The 20,379-nt window shown below is 44.3% G+C and overlaps 3 protein-coding genes across 3 annotated transcripts; 2 read left to right on the forward strand and 1 right to left on the reverse strand.

Moving 5' to 3' along the window:
* Positions 1–2,625: 2,625 nt before the first annotated feature.
* LOC124655200 (DNA polymerase delta subunit 4) lies at positions 2,626–3,426 on the reverse strand. Its single transcript, XM_047194135.1, has 2 exons — positions 3,222–3,426; positions 2,626–3,120 (listed from the first exon to the last, which is right to left on the reverse strand). The coding sequence occupies exons 1-2, from the start codon at positions 3,379–3,381 to the stop codon at positions 2,900–2,902; spliced, it is 381 nt and encodes a 126-aa protein (XP_047050091.1). The 5' UTR covers positions 3,382–3,426; the 3' UTR covers positions 2,626–2,899.
* A 4,230-nt stretch (positions 3,427–7,656) lies between these two features.
* On the forward strand, positions 7,657–12,018 carry LOC124657342 (probable 1-acylglycerol-3-phosphate O-acyltransferase). Its single transcript, XM_047195913.1, has 9 exons — positions 7,657–7,865; positions 8,205–8,438; positions 9,024–9,070; positions 9,388–9,506; positions 9,594–9,742; positions 10,390–10,499; positions 10,589–10,688; positions 11,644–11,767; positions 11,854–12,018. Exons 1-9 carry the CDS (start codon positions 7,657–7,659, stop codon positions 11,980–11,982), a joined length of 1,221 nt encoding a protein of 406 aa, XP_047051869.1. The 3' UTR covers positions 11,983–12,018.
* A 1,871-nt stretch (positions 12,019–13,889) lies between these two features.
* Positions 13,890–19,037, forward strand: LOC124652707 (probable 1-acylglycerol-3-phosphate O-acyltransferase). Its single transcript, XM_047191747.1, has 9 exons — positions 13,890–14,214; positions 15,106–15,342; positions 15,953–15,999; positions 16,132–16,250; positions 16,333–16,493; positions 17,141–17,250; positions 17,347–17,446; positions 18,405–18,528; positions 18,608–19,037. Exons 1-9 carry the CDS (start codon positions 13,985–13,987, stop codon positions 18,734–18,736), a joined length of 1,257 nt encoding a protein of 418 aa, XP_047047703.1. The 5' UTR covers positions 13,890–13,984; the 3' UTR covers positions 18,737–19,037.
* The last annotated feature ends 1,342 nt before the right edge of the window (positions 19,038–20,379 follow it).

Genomic DNA, 20,379 nt, shown 5'->3' on the forward strand with positions numbered 1-20,379 from the left:
TCGCTGACATGCATGGTATCCTTACGGGGCTGTTTATGCTTCTTCTTTTTTTGAACATAGTATAACACTCGCAAACATACACGTGCTCATTCCCGATGAACGCACATCATCTTCAAGGAACTGAGTTAGCAGATCTAAAGGTTGATGAAGTCATAGGCGTCTCGCTATGATGAGCACGTCACCTACCACTAAAACAATATTGTCAGTTAAACCCCAAGATAAATTTAGATATTACAAATACCCATGTCCAGTCTAAGACTTAATTCAGCACAAGAAACCTAACCACTAGACAAGAGGCAAGCAGAGAGCCCAGTTTGCCGGGGCTGTTTTGGCTTATGTGATTCCCAGTTCAACATGGTTTCCGGGAGCGCCACGGCCGGGGGCCTACGTCAATCACACATTCAGACGGTGAGACGGATATTGGCATAGTATTGCGACGGCAGCCGACGTGACATCTCACACCGACCGATCAGGAGTTCAGGACGCAGCATGGAGACCGCGGTACAGTGCACGGCCCAGCGCCCCAGCCACAAGAACACTGTCTCTGTCTGTACACGGCACCGGAAGTAGTGTCTCTCAAGCAGTATTCAAAGCATCGTACGGGGACGCTCGCGACCTGGCATGGCGTCTCGTCCAATCAGATACGGGCGACCACTACAAAAACTATCAGGGCAGCTGTGGCAGTTGTATAGATTACCAATATCGGCTGCTTCAAACTCTCCCCGACGATGTAACTGTTATTTAAAATAAATTATTAGGACTAGCCATGATGATCTTTCCTTAGAAAATATCGGTTGGATCAAAGATTTTCGTACGAAGAAACTTCATGCAAATTCAACCATGTAAGATAGTGGGGCATGCAGTTGTTATCTTATGTTTTATATGTTTCTAGAATCTTTGGCAATCAACAATATGTCCACAACCTACATGCTGTTCACTTTGACCCTAATCCTACAATTTTCTAACAACATAGGATTCAAGAATCAAGAGTGCATGGTATTTCAACCATGTTTATTTCTTTTTTTTATTTATGTGGTTCAGAAACCCTCAAGTCAAGAAATGAGTCTAGCTTATTTGGTTAGGGAAGTGGATGTACAACCCATGCACTAAAGGATTAGAAGCTTGCGGCAGTTTTCGTATAATGTTCTTTTTGATATGTGTGATTCATGTATTGTATAGGATTTATGTTTCCTAAAGCTTTCTTTGCACTATATTTTGTAGGAAACTTACATTGAGTTTAACCTCTCTTGGATAAATCTGTTTTCCCCTATGATGTAATGAAATTAAACAACGTAAGTGCAAATTCAGTCATCTAAGAATAAATGAGAACGCCATTGTAATATTATGTTCTAGAGTCCTAACAATTGAGGAACGGAATGTGTGCAACCTACAACGTATTCTCTTTGTTACTAATAATCCAGTAGTTTTCTATCCTACAAGATTCGGGACTGCATCACATTTCATGTGTTTTAGAAATCCTACAAGTCAAAGAGGCCCTGAAAGACTAGAAATCCTAGTATTGCATATATTCATATTCAATAGGATTTCTTTCATCTGAGTCTAACTTCCTGGGGAGATATTTTTTGTTTTCTCCTCTAATGTAATAAACAATTTTTACTGCAAATTCAATCGTCTAACATACTTGCGTTTCTAGAATCCTGACAATCGAATAGGACAATGTGTGTGCAACCTACAGTTAGGGTTGAAAATGAAAGGGAAACATTCCTCCTGTTTCCGAAGAAAAAAGGAAATGGAGGGCCAAATACGGAAAAGGAAGCGGCATTTAGAGGAAAAGAAACGAAAACGACAAAATCATAAAGGGAAACGGAAAAGAAAACGAGGGAGCCCTTTCCGACGGAAAGGAAAACGGCAGTGGAAATTCCAGAAAAATAAATATGGAAAGTTTCCGAAAATATAACCTAGAGAGGCTCGTGCATTTAGTAGGCCTATATTTACACATGAAACTGGACCTGGCCACGTATCAAGTCCACTAATTACTCTAACCCTAATCACTTTGTATAATTACGTGTGCATGCAGCCGTTAAACTATGTGTGTTACTTTATGTTGAATTGCCGCTTGTCGAAGTTAAGTGATATATCTTGTCTATTATTATTTTATTTATGTGTGTCTTTCAGTCTACAAATCGGTATTATACCGCATTGTGTTGTGCCAAATATTCGTTTTCGTAACGTATCCGCTACGTTTTCGTTCTGTATTCATATCCGATGATTTCCGTTTTCATATTCGTTTCCGGGATTTCCGATTCCATTTTCGATTCCGACAAGATAGAGGGAAACAAAAACGATAAAGCATTTTTCCGTCCGTTTCCGTTTCATTTTCAACCCTACCTACAGTCTTGTCCTCATGTGTCAAGGAAGCACAGTAACCATGAAAGCTAAGCAGATGACAGACAGTACTTGATTACTTCAATTTTCTTGTTCCATGCGGCCATGCTCCTAGCAAGAAAGCGGCAATGATAACTGGGTGAATCGGTACTTCTTTGCCCATAATTTTTTCTGCACATCACGCACGGTCATGGTTTTAAATTCTGAATTTCACCATCATAGCCCATAAAATTGGTTGAGCAGTTCGGACGACAAACAAACAAACTGTACAGGAAACAATTCAAGGGGAAACAAGCATGTCTGTTAATTCCTCTTAACATACGGAAACAACATGAACAACTTGCCCGGCGCAAACTGAAGATGTGCCGGCAGAACTGAAGCAGCAACATCTGAGAAGAAAAACAAGGTTTGGAACAACAGCAAGAGTTCTTGTAGTAAAAGAGCCTGAACTAAACTGCCTGGTCCTAGCTATGAAGGGGCCAAGAAGACCAGGGTAGATGATGGCAAGATTGATATCTTGCCATGTATCACCTATTGTAGAGGAATTTTGGTTCTAGATTTTACCCTCCCAGAGGCACTCGGGGGAGGGGCCTCCATTGTTGCGATTCTTAACAGATGAGGCGTGAGATAAGAGATCCCGAAGATGAGGCGGTGGCTGGAGGCCCATGGCAGAAGCACGCTCCCAGCGCTGAAGCCGGTTAACACCAATGCACGGGCCAAACTTCATGTCCAGGTCAAACTGCCGCAGCTGCTCCTCTTGCTCACTGAAGTCATCTGCAGCAGCAGCATCATTACATCAAGAATTAAGGTCAAAACCACAAATGCAACAGGAGAGTTTCAACTGTAAGCATAACAATCTTTCGAGAAACAAGTACCTTTGAGATCCAAGGATCCGTGAGAAATTAGTGCTGGCATCTGAGCAGGATTTGATGCCCCAACAGAAGCCCCTGTTTTCTTCTTAGAGGATGATGAAGTTTTGGCGACACCTCCTTTCTTCTTCTGACGGTAGAAATCCTTCACGCCAGTAGAAGCCATTGTTGTCTACTATTCAGTTCGGCTTATGTTTCCTGTCAAAGCCACCCAACATAAATTTAAATTAACTTCCACTGTAGGTTTTATTTCATAATTTACTCACTAGCACCGGAAAAAAATGCTACGAACTATTAGAGCATCCCCACTCGTTGGCGCTCCCCACGCCCAAATCCGGCGAATTTTTCGTCCGGATTGGAGGAAGATTTGGCGTGGGGAGTAGTAGTTTCCCAGCCGCGTGCCCAGGCGAAGTCGACGAGGCGAATTTGAAAAACGGAAACTTGACAAACTACGGCTAAAAACGGGTGAATATAGACTAAATTTAATGATATTTATCATATAACGGGCGGAGTTCATACATAGAGGCCGAATCCGACTATATTTCGAATTCGGCTAGGGGAATTCAAATGCTAATTCTAAAACACGGCGATCTACATGCCTAAATGGCGGTAGAACACCGTGTAGTCGCCGTCGTCGTCGTCGGAGCCGTCGTCCTTCGGCTGCGCGGCCTCGGCTGCTGCTGCCCTGGCCGGCGTCTCCCCACCACCCCGGGGATGGCTTGTACATGTCGTCGTCGGAGGACTCGAGGTCGACGACGGGGACAGCGACGCCGGAAGGAGGTGTCGCGGGACGGCGGAAGCGCGCGGCATCGTCGTTGGCGGTTGTGGCACCGCGGGCGGCGTGTTGGTGTGCGGCGGCCGAGTCCGGCGGCCGCCGGCCGCTGCTCCGCCTCCTCGCCGCTCCCAGTCGCGCCTGGCCCATTCCAGTGCGGCGTCGTCCTCGCGCTTCTCCTCCTCCAAGTCCTTCAGCGACCTGGCGATCGCCTCCGCCAGCGCGGCGTCCTCCGCGCGCTTCGCCTCCTCCTCGGCGAGCTGGAGTGCGGCGGCCTCTTTCTTCGTCCTCTTCCGGCCGCTCTGCGGCGCGGAAGGCTGGTCGCGGATGACGAGGGCGCCGCTGCTGCGCCCTCTGGTCGGCGGCGGAGACGCCGGCTCCCTCTTCACGCGCGCCGGCGTCGAAGGCGACGTCGCCTCCTCCCTCTTCACCGGCGCCAAGGATGACCTCGGCGCCGATCCGGAAGACGACGAGCTGGCAGCCATGCGCCGTGGCTGCCAGACGTTTCCCCGGCGGCGGCTCGTGTCCGGCGGGCAGGGGTACCCCGCCTGGTGGAGGAGGTGCCCCTCCCACGCGTGGAGCGAGCGGCGGGGGAAGCCGTTGTTGGCTGCGCCGTCGTCGTCGGAGAATGCCATCTTCGGAGAGTGAGGGAGAGTGGACGGAGACTAGAGGAGGCCGGAGGGAGAGTGGATCACGGGGTACCCCTGCCGGCGAGCGGAGCGGCGTATATAGGTGCGGCTGGCACGGGGGATTAATGCGGCGTGGAGTGCGACGCGTCCGCGGCGAGCTGACCGGCGGCAGCCTTTGACCGCGTGGAGTGCGCGCGGAAGACGATGCGTGCGCGGAAGACGACGACATTAACTCGCCGCGTGGACGGCGAATGCGGACCGGCGGCGAGGCTTTACAGCGCGCGGAAGACGATGCGATGAGGACGACGATCGGTTTCTCTCGCCGACAAGTTGGGGCCACCAGACGCGCGGGAAGTTTCCTCGGTATTTCCCGCGCTTTCGTTTCGTCCGGAGTCCCCGAGCGCTCCCCGGGGGGCCGGGGATGGCGTGGGATCGCCGGATGAAACTAGGCCCAAATCCGGACGAAAACGAGGAACCGGGGGCGCGACTGGGCCGATTTACGCCGTCCGGATGTAAAAAACGCTCGCCGGGGGCCTGTTCGGGGGGACGAGTGGAGATGCTCTTAGTAAGTACAATGCAGACATGGCAATATCAGAAACATAGGCTCGCTCATAGCCAAGTCTTGATTCCTGAAAACTAATCCATTTTAATAAAATGAATCTGCAGCTGCTCAATAATCAATCTATGCAACCCATTTACTAGTAAGTATGTGACTGTAGGCTGGTCAACATTTACCCAGTTCGTGCATAAAGATGTGCTTCAATGCATACAATCAGTTAGCATGCCTACGTCAGATAAGCCCAGCATTCATGTGACCAAAACATGGACCATAAAAAGGACACAGACAATGAATCTTGGTTCTTGCAGAACTTCACAGCAAAATGCATTCTCGTTATGATCAGGCTCAGCCACTGATCCTGATACTCGGGAACCAGAACCAGTGCGCTAGAAGAGATGTTCCTTGCGCGCTCCTGCATTCTCCTGACTACTCCCATCAGTGGGCTTAAAATGCCAAACTTCCGACATCAAAATCTACGAGCATACAGAGGCGCAGAGCTCAAATCCGAGCATCTTTCTATTTCAGAAACAACAGGCTAGCGAATAGCCTCATTCTAAAACTGACGCCCTGAATCCAACTATAGGGGCTGGCAAATCGGCCTACAAATCACCCAATCCCAATCCCCGCGGAGACCTAGAATCTCCCTCCCCGATCGAGTTCGGACCAAATCAGGCGGAGGTTCGGCATGCGCTACGATCGGAGGAGAGCTTGAGGGAAAAAAACGGGAGCAAGCAGAGGGCGTACCACAAGAGACGGCGGCGGCGGAGAAGCGAGCAGAGAATCGTTGAACGGCGGCGAGGTCGGTAGCGAAACGGTTCTTCCCTTCTTCCTTTTTTTTAAGCAGATCTTCCCTTCTTCCTGTTTGACATTTTTGGCACTGTGATATGTAAACTGTAACGGAGGCCTTCTTAGCCCAGTTTAAAGCCCATCAAGTGGGTCTAGTGTAGTTCGTCGCTCTATTGGGTTTGGGCCTTCTTAGCCCAGTTTAAAGCCCATCAAGTGGGTCTAGTGTATTTCGTCGCTCTATTGGGTTTGGGCCTTCTTAGCCCAGTTTAAAGCCCATTTTGGCAGAAGCTTAATTTGATTCCTACATCTAGTCATGCCTGATCCCTGGGAGGAAAAGGCACAATATGATGTTATTGACACAACTTCGTGCACGTTAGGGAGCGAGGAAAGGGGATTGAATTGCTTGTGTGTTCGAGAAAATAGAGAGTCGTGGCATGTAATTAAGAGTTGTGAAAGGAGAAGGGTAAGTAAGACCAATGTGGATGGCAGTGGGCATCGACAATTGGATTTTCACAAAGAGATGTTATGCATGGGGTATAAGTTGGGGTACACAGGGCAAGTTAGAGCGGATGAGTGGAAGATACATGGTTGTATCATATTTCGATAATACCGAATATCTAAGGGAATCATATTGTGCATAGGCCAAGATCTGATACAGAGTTATTTGATTACACACGGAGGACCCTAAAAGACACGATTTAAGAGTACCATTTAACACTAACATTAAATAATGTTGTAAATCCATGAACCAAACACCTTCTAAGCTCAGCCACCAGCTTTATGCTCCATGACTCCATCATAGATCGTAATATCGATGGTAGTTACATCGTTGACAATAAATATGCATAAGTGGTATATGTTTTTTTTTCTGGCGATGTGACATGTATGACTCCCCTCTTGCCGACCCACTCAGAGAGAGGAGGAACATCTCAATTCCCACATGTCAGATTGCTAGTGCAAAAAAGCAAAACTCATTGTCTTTATAAATATTTTTTTGTGAATCTATATATCCTATAAAGCAAATATTCATTTGTCCATATCATCTACCCACATCACCGATCATTTAAGTTATCCATTTGTCCATGTCATCAATCCACACCATCAATTTTTCCAGTGATTTAGCTGCTCACATAATCAACTTTTAGCCAACAACAGGCAACCATTTCAAACCAGTTAAATCTACCCCTTGCTCTTGTGACCAACTGAATCTTGCATATTTCCGCAGACAACTTTCTGTTTCGTGCGATTTATACTTTATATTTAGACAGCATAGCTTGAGATCCCGCTACAATCATATTATGCGGTACATTCTCCATGGGAAAATTTCAAACCTAAATCAAATGGATAGTCCAAAAGAGGGCGACCAGAACAATGAAGGCACCAGACATAAAATAAAAAACATGATTCCAATAGATGCACCTGTATTCCTCGAGTAAACCAGACTCTGAAATTTCTTCAGGTCCATGTTCCCGGCGGCTTGCGCTCCAGTCCTTCTAGAAACACGCGACTCTTCCCAGAATCTGCATTGCGCTCCGGCCTGGGCAAAGTGGAACCCACGATGGCTGGCCCACAACGGCTGCCACACCGTATAAAAACGGAGCCAGCTCCGACAGAGTCAGTCAAAACTCAGAACAGAGCTCGCCATTCTGCCACCGCCCACCGGAAGCCACAGCCAGCCAGCGGAACAGGTCGCGTATGCGCCGGGCTGCCGCCGTCACCAGGAGGATGGCATCGGCCGTCGGGACGAGGGAGGCATCCACCGCCGCCGCCCCCGCCGAGGCGGCGGCGGCGTCGTCGTCGGCCCCGCGGCCCGCCGGGTCGAGCTGGCGGCGCGCGCTGCGCTGGATGCCCACCTCCACCGACCACATCGTCGCCTCCGAGAAGCGCCTCCTCTCCACGCTCAAGTAACCTCCTCGCCCTGCGCCTCTCTAGTATTGCTCGTCGCGATTCGTCAAAATGCGGGGGGCGTATTTTGACTGCCGCGATTCGTCAAAATGCGTGGGGCGTATTTTGACTGCCCTGTTTTGAACTTTGACTGAATATTTCTCGCGCTTTTATTTATTTATCAAATACTAACTGTTACAAAACCAACCGCAAGCACAAGCTAGTTCTTCTAAGGCGAATCCAGTGGTATCCAAGATATCTTCGGATTTCGGCAACCTAGACTAGAAGCCGCCGGCCGGGGAATTTCTACTGTTCTGACTTCTCACGCGCAATGTATCTTTCTGCGTTTTCTGTTGCAGAACTGGATATGTCCAGGAACAGATCAACATCGGCCCGGCTCCACCGACGCCTGGGCTAAAACCAAGAACGTCAAGAGATGAGCCAAGGTTCATCAACACGGTCACGTTCGACAGCAAGGAGGATGCTCCCACCCTCGTCCTGGTCCATGGCTTTGGTGCCTCGCAGGGGCTCTTCTTTCGCAACTTTGATGCCCTCGCAAAGCGTTTCCGGGTGATTGCCATCGATCAGCTTGGGTAAGTTATGAGGAAGCCAAAGGGACGGGATCGCGATTTTTATATCCCTCAATGTGGTGATTCTAGTACATATCATTTTTCTTACAACTGCATTATGATATTTCTGCATTATGATATTTGTGCATTGTGTTTACATACCAATACTGGCATATAATTATTGCATCTGTTGCCATGTTGCCTATCTAATTTTGATTATTGACCACTATCAGTGTTTGTGTCCCTCTCTTCCAGCAGTTTATGCTGTGAAACATAAACGTAAATTGCCAATTCGCTGATCTCAAACTTCAGTATTTATTTTAACATTTAATGCTATCATACGTAGAATGAGGCTTACGAAGAGGAGTCCAGAGAACTCAGGAGGAGTCAGTTACCTCATTCAACATTTTTCCATGTTACTCTTTCGTACATGATATTAGTAGGAAAAATGCCACCTGCATAAAAAAATAATGAAAATTAGCTTGACGAGTGTTTTGCCTTTGCTACAGAGTTGTGCCATGCATTCCAAACAATGATTTATGTTGTTCCCTTAACTATCCGCGTTCTTTTGCTGTTGCATAGTATTTACTTTTGTCTTTTGTTTCGCAGTTGGGGTGGATCAAGTAGACCTAAATTCACCTGTAAAAATACTGAAGGTTAGTGACTATACTTTATGTGTTGTACAACTTTGTATGATAGCGTTTGATATTTCATTATGCTATTGGTGATCCTTAGTTGCTGCTATTATTTATATTGTTGAGCATGCCATAGAATCTAATTTTAATCTGGAACATCTGTAATCCTCCCTTTTCTTCTGATTTTTTTGTTACTCTGTTAACAAAATTTACCAAGAAAAACCCACCTAGATTTGTTCCATTGTCTTTGCTTTTGTGATTTAGTTCCTGCCACATATTTTTGTGATATCACGTAGTGACATGCTTCCATTTTTCTTTCTTTTGGTTAACTAAACCAGAAACTGAGGCCTGGTTCGTAGATTCTTTTGAGGAATGGCGCAAAGCAAAGAACCTCAGTAATTTTATATTGCTTGGTCATTCTTTCGGAGGATATGTGGTTGCACGGTATGCCTTGAAGGTATATTTGTAGCAAGTAACATTTAACGAGTGAAGCTACTCCACTGGTTCCTATAATAATTGCACTAAATTCTATGTTTAATTTCAGCATCCCGAACATGTGCAACACTTGATTTTGGTCGGTCCTGTTGGCTTTTCACCAGAAGCAGATCCTACCGCCGAGAGTTTAACCAAGTTTCGAGCCAAGCTAGCACACCATCTTTGGGAGTACAATTTTACAGCTCAAAAAGTTGTGAGGTAAATCTAGGGCCTCTCTAATTGTATTTTCATGTCACCTAACATATATAGAAATACGGAAATTATAATGGACTGAGGTTCGTGCAGTTGCTCCCCTCTATGACATCCTCTCACCCATTGATTTCTCCTAATTGAGTGCATGCAATCTAATTTTTATTTGCATGCAAATCTTGTATGCAAACTGGGACCGCCAGCATGGTTCTGTTAGGGAAGCACTAAAACAAAAGTCGTGAATGCAAGTTTCAAAAATAAGGTGCACCAGTTTTTGCTTTAGAATTGAAAACTACCAAATTCTACTAAAAAGTAACCAAAATTAATAAGAGTAAAACACAACCAAGAGATCCATGGAGGCATCATATATGCTGTGAAATGGCAGTCACAACTGGGGCTAATAATAGCATCACCATGTTTCAGTCAGTTAAACGGAATGTAAGGGTTCATAATTTTTTTTAAATGAAAGGTTTAATTTCTCCTTTTAGCAAAGTAGAAGGATAGAATGTTCATATTTAAGTAGATATTTCTGCTCCAATTCAGATGCAATAAAATGGGATTTTTTCTGTGATTTTTTTCAAAACAAATAATGTTTTCTTCTCTAAGCTACACATTAGTATGTTTTGTCCTGACGTTCATTTATTTTTCTTACACAGAGGATTGGGCCCTTGTGGTCCTGCTTTAGTTCGGGCATATACCACTGCTAGGTTTGGCTCATTCCCAACAGGTGAATCACTAACAAAACAAGAGTCCTCCTATCTGACAGGTAAGCATGAAGTTAAATTTAACCAGTAAGTGCATTGTCTGAAATGATACCTGTAATCGAAACTTATTGTTGCTTTCTGGTATATGAAGACTACATTTACCATACCATAGTTGCCAAAGCTAGTGGAGAGCTGTGCCAAAAATATCTTTTTTACATGGGACCATTTACAAGGAAATCTCTTCTGCAGAGGTCAGCTCCTCTTCCTCTAAGCTTAATTTTTCCAAGTTTTCCTTGTGATATTTATGGCATGTGCATAATGCTTGTTGTCAATTATTAAGAGAGCATCTACTTTTATTCATTTAGATCTCTTCATCATTTTAGTTCCCTCTGCAGTCTGCGCCCCATTGCAAAAACATTGTGCGCTAAAAAAATAGTGAAAGATGTGCGTGCGGGCTCAACTAGCTGACAAATATCTGCTTTCATTGGTTGCTGGTTCCAAATCTCATGCAGGAAAGATAGGATGGTGTAAACTTGCTTAGCATACTTGATAACTTCCTTTTCTCTTGGAAGTCTTAGCCAAGTTCAGGTGTGCTTATGGCTGCCAATAACCGCTAGTTTTTTACCATGAATATATTTTTGGCCTAGCTGATCTATAACGGAAAGTTGAGCATCTGACTCGTAATTGCATGTATGCTGATATCAGTTCATTATCATTGATCCTGGAATTTCTCTTTTACCAGATTATGGCTTTAAAATCTTAGAATTTTCTTGACACCGTGCATGCGTTTTAGGATTTAGTACCAAGCTGATGCAAGTAAAGCATACATTAGTTTTACTCTATTTCTCAAATGTTTTTGTGACTTTCCCCTGTGGTGTGCTCTTTCACGCAAACTGCAATTTCCGTGGAACTACTTCCGTTGTACGATCTTGTTGTTGAATTGGTTGATCCATTCTTTCTGTGGGAGTGCCCATCCTAAACTGCACTATTTGTGTGATACTATCTTCTCTTTCCAAGATAGTAGTATGTAGTGAGTGTTCAGCTGTTCATACATATTTTAAATATGCATAAGGTACTATATTGTAGATTCAGTTATTTATAAAAAAAAACTATGAAAAACTAGAGGCAGGGGGATGCACTGTCCGTATATATATGCTGTGTGAACAACTTTGTGATGTTTTCTGACTGCCCTATAACTCGCAACAGTGCACCCGACTGGAAAGTGCCGACTACTTTCATATACGGACAGGATGATTGGGTGGATTACCAATTGGCGCAACAAGCATGCAAGGATATGAAAATTCCTTATGAAATCATAAGAGTCCCACAGGTTATCTTCCACTCTGTCAATACAGACATTAATAGGTGCTTTAAGAATGGCACTGACTACGTATACCTCAATGCCTATATATGCAGGCAGGGCATTTCGCGTTTATGGATAACCCTTCGGCGTTTGAGTCGGCGGTTTTCTACGCGAGCCGGGATTTTCTATCCAGAGATTCGGAGGAGGCTCTCTCACTTCCAGATGGCTTGACATTTGCATGAGGCGTCATCTCGCACCAATGAACATAAGCAAGGCTACACGAAGTTAGAAAGCGACCAATGTTACAAGCTTGTTTTAGTTTTGTATGTATGAAGTGTGTGTGTGTCATTTATATGTGCTTGCATAGAGATCCAAGTGGGCCAATATTAGGGTACCCTCTACCCTCTTTATAATATAAAAAAATTAAACTAACTTTTGCAAAATGATGCTGTTATCAGAAAGTTAGTTCATTTTTTTTAACTAAAAGGGCAAGTGTACTCACTTGCATCTATATGCTTGTGTACCAGTAATGGGAAACATAATGATGCCATCTACACAACATATCTCCGATATATTTCAGCTAACACTAACTTGTGTTGACCTGGATCGAAACATTTTCACAGTAGCAACTAGCACAAAACCTTTTGGAATAGAAAGAATGAAACTAGTACCAGCTTATCGCCAACCGTGCTTTCTACCAACTCCACCAACCTCAGACATGAATATTGATTTCGATTTAGCTGCACCTGAGCACGCAACTGCTGCCTCTACTCAGCCTACTTCTTGTGCCGACTTCGCCAGCCTCACGGGGTACCGATTTGGTAGCACCTATTCACTCCCCTCTAGATGTGGTATACGATCCTTTCACCTCTCTCTACCATTACCCACACACGGCGCCAATTGAAGAGGGGTGACCTCGGCAATGTTCATGATCATGGACTTGGGTTTCATGGAAAGAGGTGTGCTGGTGATTTCTTCGCCTTATTAGACAAACAAGGGAGTTCGATGTTATTGATGAAAAAACACAAAGTCGCCAGATTGTTAGAATCGATCTATGGTTACAACGACTATGCTACGAGTTGATCTATCTCCTCCCCGTTGGCTCCTCTCCCAGCCTTTACATGCGATGCTGGGTCTCAGAGTCTAATCCGGGTTCGTTACAAATACAAGGATAAGCCTATATCAGTGTCGGCTACTTAATGGGCTTTTACTTGCTTTTACGTATGGTTCCTGGGCTTCACGTGCTTCAAGGTTTTGTTTTATTATGGATTTTATGGTTCTTTCCTATATCCATACTAGGGACGCTAATCTTGTGGACCCAACAAGTTATCCCCATGTCACGATACTCGAACTACTTCAAACCCTAGCCCTCTACTCGTTGTCGTCCAGTTGTTGGGTTAGGTCGACGAACACAGGCATCTCTCATGGCTAGTTGGGCGCCGACGCTTCCATGGTGATCACCGGGGTAGGAGGAGGAGCGGATGCGGCAGACATGGCAGCGGGTGGTGGGGCTGAGGCCTCCATGGCCATCCTAACAGCCTCCTCCTCAGAGATGCCCTGCCGGCATTACCGCACTGGCGTAGCTAGGTCACACGTCACGTCCTCGCAGATGCATTTGCGGCGCAAATTTCAGCCACATCGGTACATGCCTTAGGGCATGCCCAATGCACTACCATAGAAGTACTGCCTGACACCTTTAGCTAGGTTCGGGTGGTCTAAACTAGGAAGTGTGATCTTAAGGTTTAAAAACATGATTTTTGGAGAGAGAAAGATACATAGTGTTATATTTGTGGGATCTGTTGTCTCTTTTTTCAGACTAAAGTTGTAGCTTTCATTGCAAAGATAAATTTCACCATATTTCTTCTGACAACTTTTTTTAATGAAGAAGCTAGTTGTGTATGCCACTCGTGCCCTTAAGACTATAGGATGAGGACACGTGGCCCCAGCTGCCGGTGCCGTCAGCACAGGCGCAAGCCACAGAGAGACTTCCCCGAAGGAGCGGTCAGGGTCAACGGCCATTGCTTTGATTTGCTTTGCTTTGCTTGCACTGCAGTCCATAGGCACGCACGCACACGCAAGCCATTACGTAGGGGCGGGCTCGCGCGCCGCACAGCGCCACAACGTGCGGTCGGGGCGCGCCCTCCGAATAAGAACTCCCCGATCTCGCCGCGAATCCAACAGAATCAACTACTCCTGCTACCAATCTCCTCACCAGAGTCCAGAGCCGCGGGCAGAATCCCTCGCATGCGCCGCGCCGCCTCCACTGCCGCCGCCGCGACCACGACTAGGATGGCAGCGGCCGAGGAGGTCAGGCAGGCGTCCGCGGCAGCCACGGCGGCCGAGGCGGCGTCCGCGTCCGTGCCGGCCCCGGCCGGGTCCAGGTGGGCGCGGGCGTGGCCGTCCGCGCTGCGCTGGATCCCCACCTCCACCGACCGCATCATCGCCGCCGAGAAGCGGCTCCTCTCCGTACTCAAGTACCTTCCCTCGCCCCCGCTTCAGCTAATTTTACCCCGTCTCTGAACCCGCTTGGGAAAGAAATCACAAAGATTGCTACTTTAGCTTTCGAATTGGCTCGACGAGTGTTAGGCCTACCGATTAGCTGTCTCGGTTGTCTGCAATCGTGACGACCAGATTGAGTTCCTCGCTGTAGCTCAAATTTGGGGATTTTTAACTTGCGCATTCCCTCTCACAATGACTGGCTGGGAGCGTCAGCTGAGTGCTGCAGCTTGCTATCTGTACTCTGTTCTGCGTTTGTGACCATGGCTGTGTAGCTGAGCTGCTGAGGGGTAATAACTAAGAACTAAGTCGCTGAGTGCTGATTCCAGACCCAATTGTGATTGGAAGTCTCTGGCTTTATACATGGGGTAACCATCTAAGAGAACAGTGTGTCACTTTAGGATCAGTAAAGCCTGGATTTTTAGTTAATTTTAGCAGCTCGATTGTGGGACACCCTGCCGGGTAGGTTCATGCAGTAATATAATCCATGCCGTGTCCGATAGTGCTACTTCCGAAGGATTACACTTGTCCATTCTGTATAGATGCAAGTCCATGGCCGTTTGTTCGATTTTGTTCATTTGGTTTTGTCCATTTGCTCTCGATCTAGCCATCCATACAATACAACTGTTCTGACTTATGCAAGGAGGCATTTAAAACTTATTTTTTTTCCCATCCTGTACCATAGACCCCTAATGGATAATGATACGTGTTCAGTCAAAGATATATAATTGCATTATGTTGCTGACATGGGGCATCACGTTCCAGGTTTTGCTCCTAGCTGTCTTTTAGCAGGTCTTCGTTTGATGTGTTTTACAAGAGTTCTGTTCATTGTTCTGGCATGTGATGTATCTTCCTATTTTCATTTACAGAACTGGGTATGTCCAAGAATCAGTTAGCATTGGATCGGCTCCACCTGGCTCGAAAGTGAGGTGGTTCGGGTCATCAAGCGATGAGCCTAGGTTCATAAATACGGTGACATTCGATAGCAAGGACAATGCTCCCACCCTTGTCATGGTCCATGGTTACGGTGCTTCGCAGGGCTTCTTCTTTCGAAACTTTGATGCCCTTGCAAGTCGTTTCCGGGTGATTGCCATTGATCAGCTGGGGTAAGCTTTAAGAAAACTAAAAGACTGCATTGTGACTTATATTTATCAATGTGGAGTTTAATTAACTATTCCTGTGCTCAATGTTTCTCAGTTGCTACAACAGTCACCGATACGGACATTGATCTGAAGAATTTTGTGCATTATAGTATTTATGTAAAGAAAGAAAAAACCCACAGTAGGATATGATTCATGACTTGTTGCCATGCCACATATCTTATTGTGATTGCTCACCACTATGGGTTTTGATGTTGCTCATCTTAGTAATTTAGGTAAAGAAAGAGAATTCGTAGTGTAGATTATCTGAAAATTTAAATGTTACCATAGAGTGTTAGTTAAGAAGTAGACTCAATTGCTTATTTGTTTACCTTTCTCTCTATTACTTTTTCCTATTTTTTTGTGATCTTTGAACCTAGAAAGAGAATACAACCTATATGACATTCGCGGTAAATATCCACCTCACCCCATTAAAGATAGTGAAAGTTAGCCTGATGATACATGAATTGCTTACCTACTGTTACAGGAACGTGGCATGGATGATAACCCATGCCTTTAAGTTTTTATTTAGTTACTTTTCTTTGCATATGTTGAACTTTTGCCTTCCCTTTTGCAGTTGGGGTGGATCAAGCAGACCTGACTTCACCTGTAAAAGTACTGAAGGTTAGATACAGAAATTTCATTTGTTGCACGACTTCGTAAAATGCTGCCAGATATTTTATTATGCTATTGGTGATTTTTTTGCAAGAATGAGTAACAAGTTTCCATTCGTTCTTTGGCCAACTTTTTAAACAGAGACTGAGGCTTGGTTCATAGATTCTTTTGAGGAATGGCGCAAAGCGAAGAACCTTAGTAATTTTATATTGCTTGGCCATTCTTTCGGGGGATACGTTGCGGCAAAGTATGCCTTAAAGGTAATATAGATAATACACTTAGCAAGTGAAGCTACCCCACCGGTGTCTATGATTGTACTAAACTTTATATGTTTTATTTCAGCATCCTGAACATGTGCAACACTTGATTTTGGTTGGTTCTGCTGGCTTTTCATCAGAAACAGATCATAGCTCTGAACGGTTAACCAAATTTCGAGCAACATGGAAAGGCATGCTAGCGAACCATCTTTGGGAGTCCAATTTTACTCCTCAGAGAATAGTGAGGTAAGTCTAGGGTTTCTTCTATTTGTATTTTCATTTTAGCTACAATATGAAAAAGAAAGTAACTTCACAATTAGGAGCAATAGCACTTGTACTTAAATTTGAATACTGTAGGTAGTAGATAAATCTTCAACATATGCCCATGTTAACTAACCGAATTGTTTCACGGCAATCATTTATGGTAGCCTTGACAACTGTATTAGGCGAAACCTGCTAGTAAGGTTCTGTTACGCAAAATGAATGGATGCTCCAAAAAGAAGCTGCGATTCTTTTCAAATCAAGCACTACCAATTTATATCCCAGATGTCGACCTAATACAAATTAACATAAATAGATCCAAATTCCTTTTGGCACTTCCTTATACGTCACCATGATATGCTTTGAATTTGGCTGTTACAACTTACAACTGGGCATTTATAGTAGTCACACCATTCTTCCATAAGATAAAATTGATGAAAGGGCTTTATTTCCTCCTTCTAGCAGAGTAGATGAGGATGTTCAATTTTTAGTGCAGAACTGCTTCAGTGTGGAAGCATTGGGATTTCTGCTGTGATTTTTTAGTGAAGACATTTGGGTGGTTGTTTTGTTTCTAATATACTCTTAATACCTTTTGTCCTGAGTCCTCACATTCGTTTGTTTTGCTTAAACAGAGGATTAGGTCCTTGGGGCCCAGATTTAGTACGGAAATATACCACAGCTAGATTTGGCTCACATTCAACAGGTGAATTACTAACAGATCATGAGTCCAGCTTGCTGACAGGTAAACATTTGTTGTTACATTATTATATCAGTAATAAGTCCGTATTCTTAAATGATGCTTGCAGCTGAACCTTATTGTTGCTTTTCATGTATGAAGATTATATTTACCACACTTTAGCTGCAAAAGCTAGTGGAGAGCTGTGCTTAAAGTATATTTTTTCCTTTGGGGCTTTTGCAAAGAAACCGCTTCTGCAGAGGTCAGCTTCTCTTTCTATGTGCTTAGTTTCTACAAAAAAAATCCTGGTCATCTTAAATCTTAACAGCATGTGCATTAGTATGATTCTCATTAATCAGTAATCATGAATTGTATAAGATAACAGTTTGTATATGTTTATTTATAGCTGTTGGTTCTCTTTTCTAGTGAGAGAAACTACAATTCATTACTTTCTAGATATGATGATGGAAAATGAAAGTTTGTAACTAGCTGCACCTGCACCCAGTTGCAACTACCTACACCTGCACCCAATTGCCAAAAACAATTGCATTAAAAAGGTGAAAAATGGATGTGTGGGCTCAACTAGCTTAGCAAAATTCGTTTTCATTGATTGTTGGCGTCCAAGTCTGTGCAGACAGGCTAAGATTTTTAACTCATGTTCTTCCACGGCACAGTTGATAATCTCTTTTTATCTTTAACTTATTTCTTAAGTTCAGACATACATATGGTTAGCTTGAACATGATGCAATTCTAGCATGGGTGATCCATACCGAATAGTTGAACATTTGACTGCAATTCTCTCATATGTTCTGATATCAGTTTTGTAATATCATTGATCCCAGATCCGCTCTTTTACCTGATTATGGCTTAGAAAGTTGAAAATATTCTTCACATGATTTTTAGTTCTAGGCACTAGTTTTACTCCATTGCATCACATCTCTCTTTGTCTGCACACAAACCATCCCTATTGGGAAACTACTTGATACAATCTTTTTGTGGAAGAGTTCCATGTCAAACTTCCACTCTGACTTCAACAGAGTATTAGTGGATAACTAATGAACTATACAATGAGTGTTCATCCATATTTGTAATAGATATGAGGTTATAATCTTGTTGATGCAGTAGCTTACCGACAAACACACAGACGCCACTGATTTTACGCTGCGTGAAGCAGTGAATATATCTCTGATGTTTTCTCACTGTCCCGTAACTTGCAACAGTGCATCCGATTGGAAAGTGCCAACTACTTTCATATATGGCCATGATGATTGGATGAATTATGAAGGTGCACAGCAAGCACGCGAGAACATGAAAGTTCCTTGTGAAATCATCAGAGTCCCACAGGTCAGTATTCCTCTCTGGTAGTCTATACAATAAGAGCTAGCAATTTGGTACTGACGATAGATACTCAATGGACATGCAGGGAGGACACTTCGTGTTCATAGATAACCCAGTGGGGTTCCACTCGGCGATCTTTTACGCGTGCCGGAAATTTTTGTCTGAAGGTGCAGAGGAGGGCCTCGCTCTTCCCGATGGCCTGATATCTGCATGATGCGTCGTCTCGTGCTAGCATGATGCGTCGTCTCGTGCTATCTCGTACCGAATAGCGGTATGAGGATAAAGCAAAGCTATACGACGATAGAAAATGTTAACGACATATGTCACTGGTTTGCTCTTGTATGTATGAGTTGTGTGAATATTTGTCATCCATATGTGCTTGTGTACCGATACTGAAACATAATAGTGGTTATATATTAATTAAGATTTCTCTTGTCGATTGTTAGATCATGTTATTGTGAGTGAAATTCTTAATTCTTTCTATCTCAACTTTGTGTGTCCCATCTTCATAGTACCGACTATCATTGAGCATATCTGATGAAGCCATTGTTGTGTCATGGCAAGAGCATTTGTATCACTGCATTTCTCATTTCTCAGTTCTTGATTGCACCTAGAAATTTATCTCAACAGTAACAAGTTAGAAACTCAAAATACGAAAGGTGACGTTTGTTCCGGAAGGTGAAGCTAATTTAGATATGTGTGACTGGATGTGAAGCAAAATGAGAACCCAGCACCTCAGTTCAAATTCATGTGAACGCGAATTTAGGTTCCTATTTATACTTGAGGCCCAAGCTAGACCTAGTACTCATGCAATTTATCTTGATGACTCTGCTTTAATTTTTACAAAGACTAAAAATCTTAGTACTCATGTTTAATGGTTGTGTGCATCTCCAGTTGGTGCAGAGGCCGGGAAGTGAAATTCTCCCCATTTTGACCATGCTTTTATTCCGACCGTCCGGAGGGATGCTTTTATTCAGACCGCTTGGTTCTGGAGGGAGCGGCGTGTTGATATTAGGTGAACTTTGGATCCATGGCGAAGTCAGAAGAAGAGAATATCATGAAGATAGGATGGGAGGACTAGCTAAAGAAGGTTCAAGTCTCCGCGTTGTTGAGGGATTTGCTTGGTGTTCCGGCTTCACATCAGTGGTATGAAGGTGGGGGCGATAGCACAAGTGAAGTTTAGAGTCCTATCTTTCAGGGTGAAAACCCAATGTCTGACCTTAACTGATTGTGACCTTGTTGCAAACATTGTTTTGAGAGCGGAGACTATCTTTAGGGTGAAAATCTAAGATCTTTGGTCGGGCGACGACGATGCTGGAGCACTGTTTTCTTCTTGAAGGCTTCGTTTTTGAAGATTTTGTAATTTTTTTTACGAGGAATCCACCGATCAAATCATCAATAGTAGTACAAATAGCCCAAAAAGTAAAAAAAGGTACAAATTGGTACTCGGACCACCTAGTGACGACTACAGACACTAGCACGAGCCGAAGGCGCGCCGCTGTCCTCGCCCATCCATCGCCGGAGTCAGGCAAAGCTTGTCGTAGTAGAGTTTGTTGTAGTAGACAAACATGAAATCATCGTGCTAAGGTCCCAAAGAACTAGCGCACCAGAGCAGCAACCATCGCCAATGATAAAACTGTAGATCGGAAGAGACTGACATGAAACCACACCAACAAACATGAAAACCGACTTTGAATTAGTAATGCTTGCGGGTGTTCGCTTCTCTATAGCACATGCACCTTTACCTTCCTTCTAGGTTGGTTCTGGCTTCCTCACGGCTATAGCCGAAAATCCAAGAATATGAGTGAGGGCGAGGGGCTTGGGTGAATGCAGGGATGGATTCCCCACATCACAAGT

Source organism: Lolium rigidum, chromosome 5 (assembly GCF_022539505.1).
Source record: "Lolium rigidum isolate FL_2022 chromosome 5, APGP_CSIRO_Lrig_0.1, whole genome shotgun sequence".
Taxonomy (NCBI): Eukaryota; Viridiplantae; Streptophyta; class Magnoliopsida; order Poales; family Poaceae; genus Lolium; species Lolium rigidum.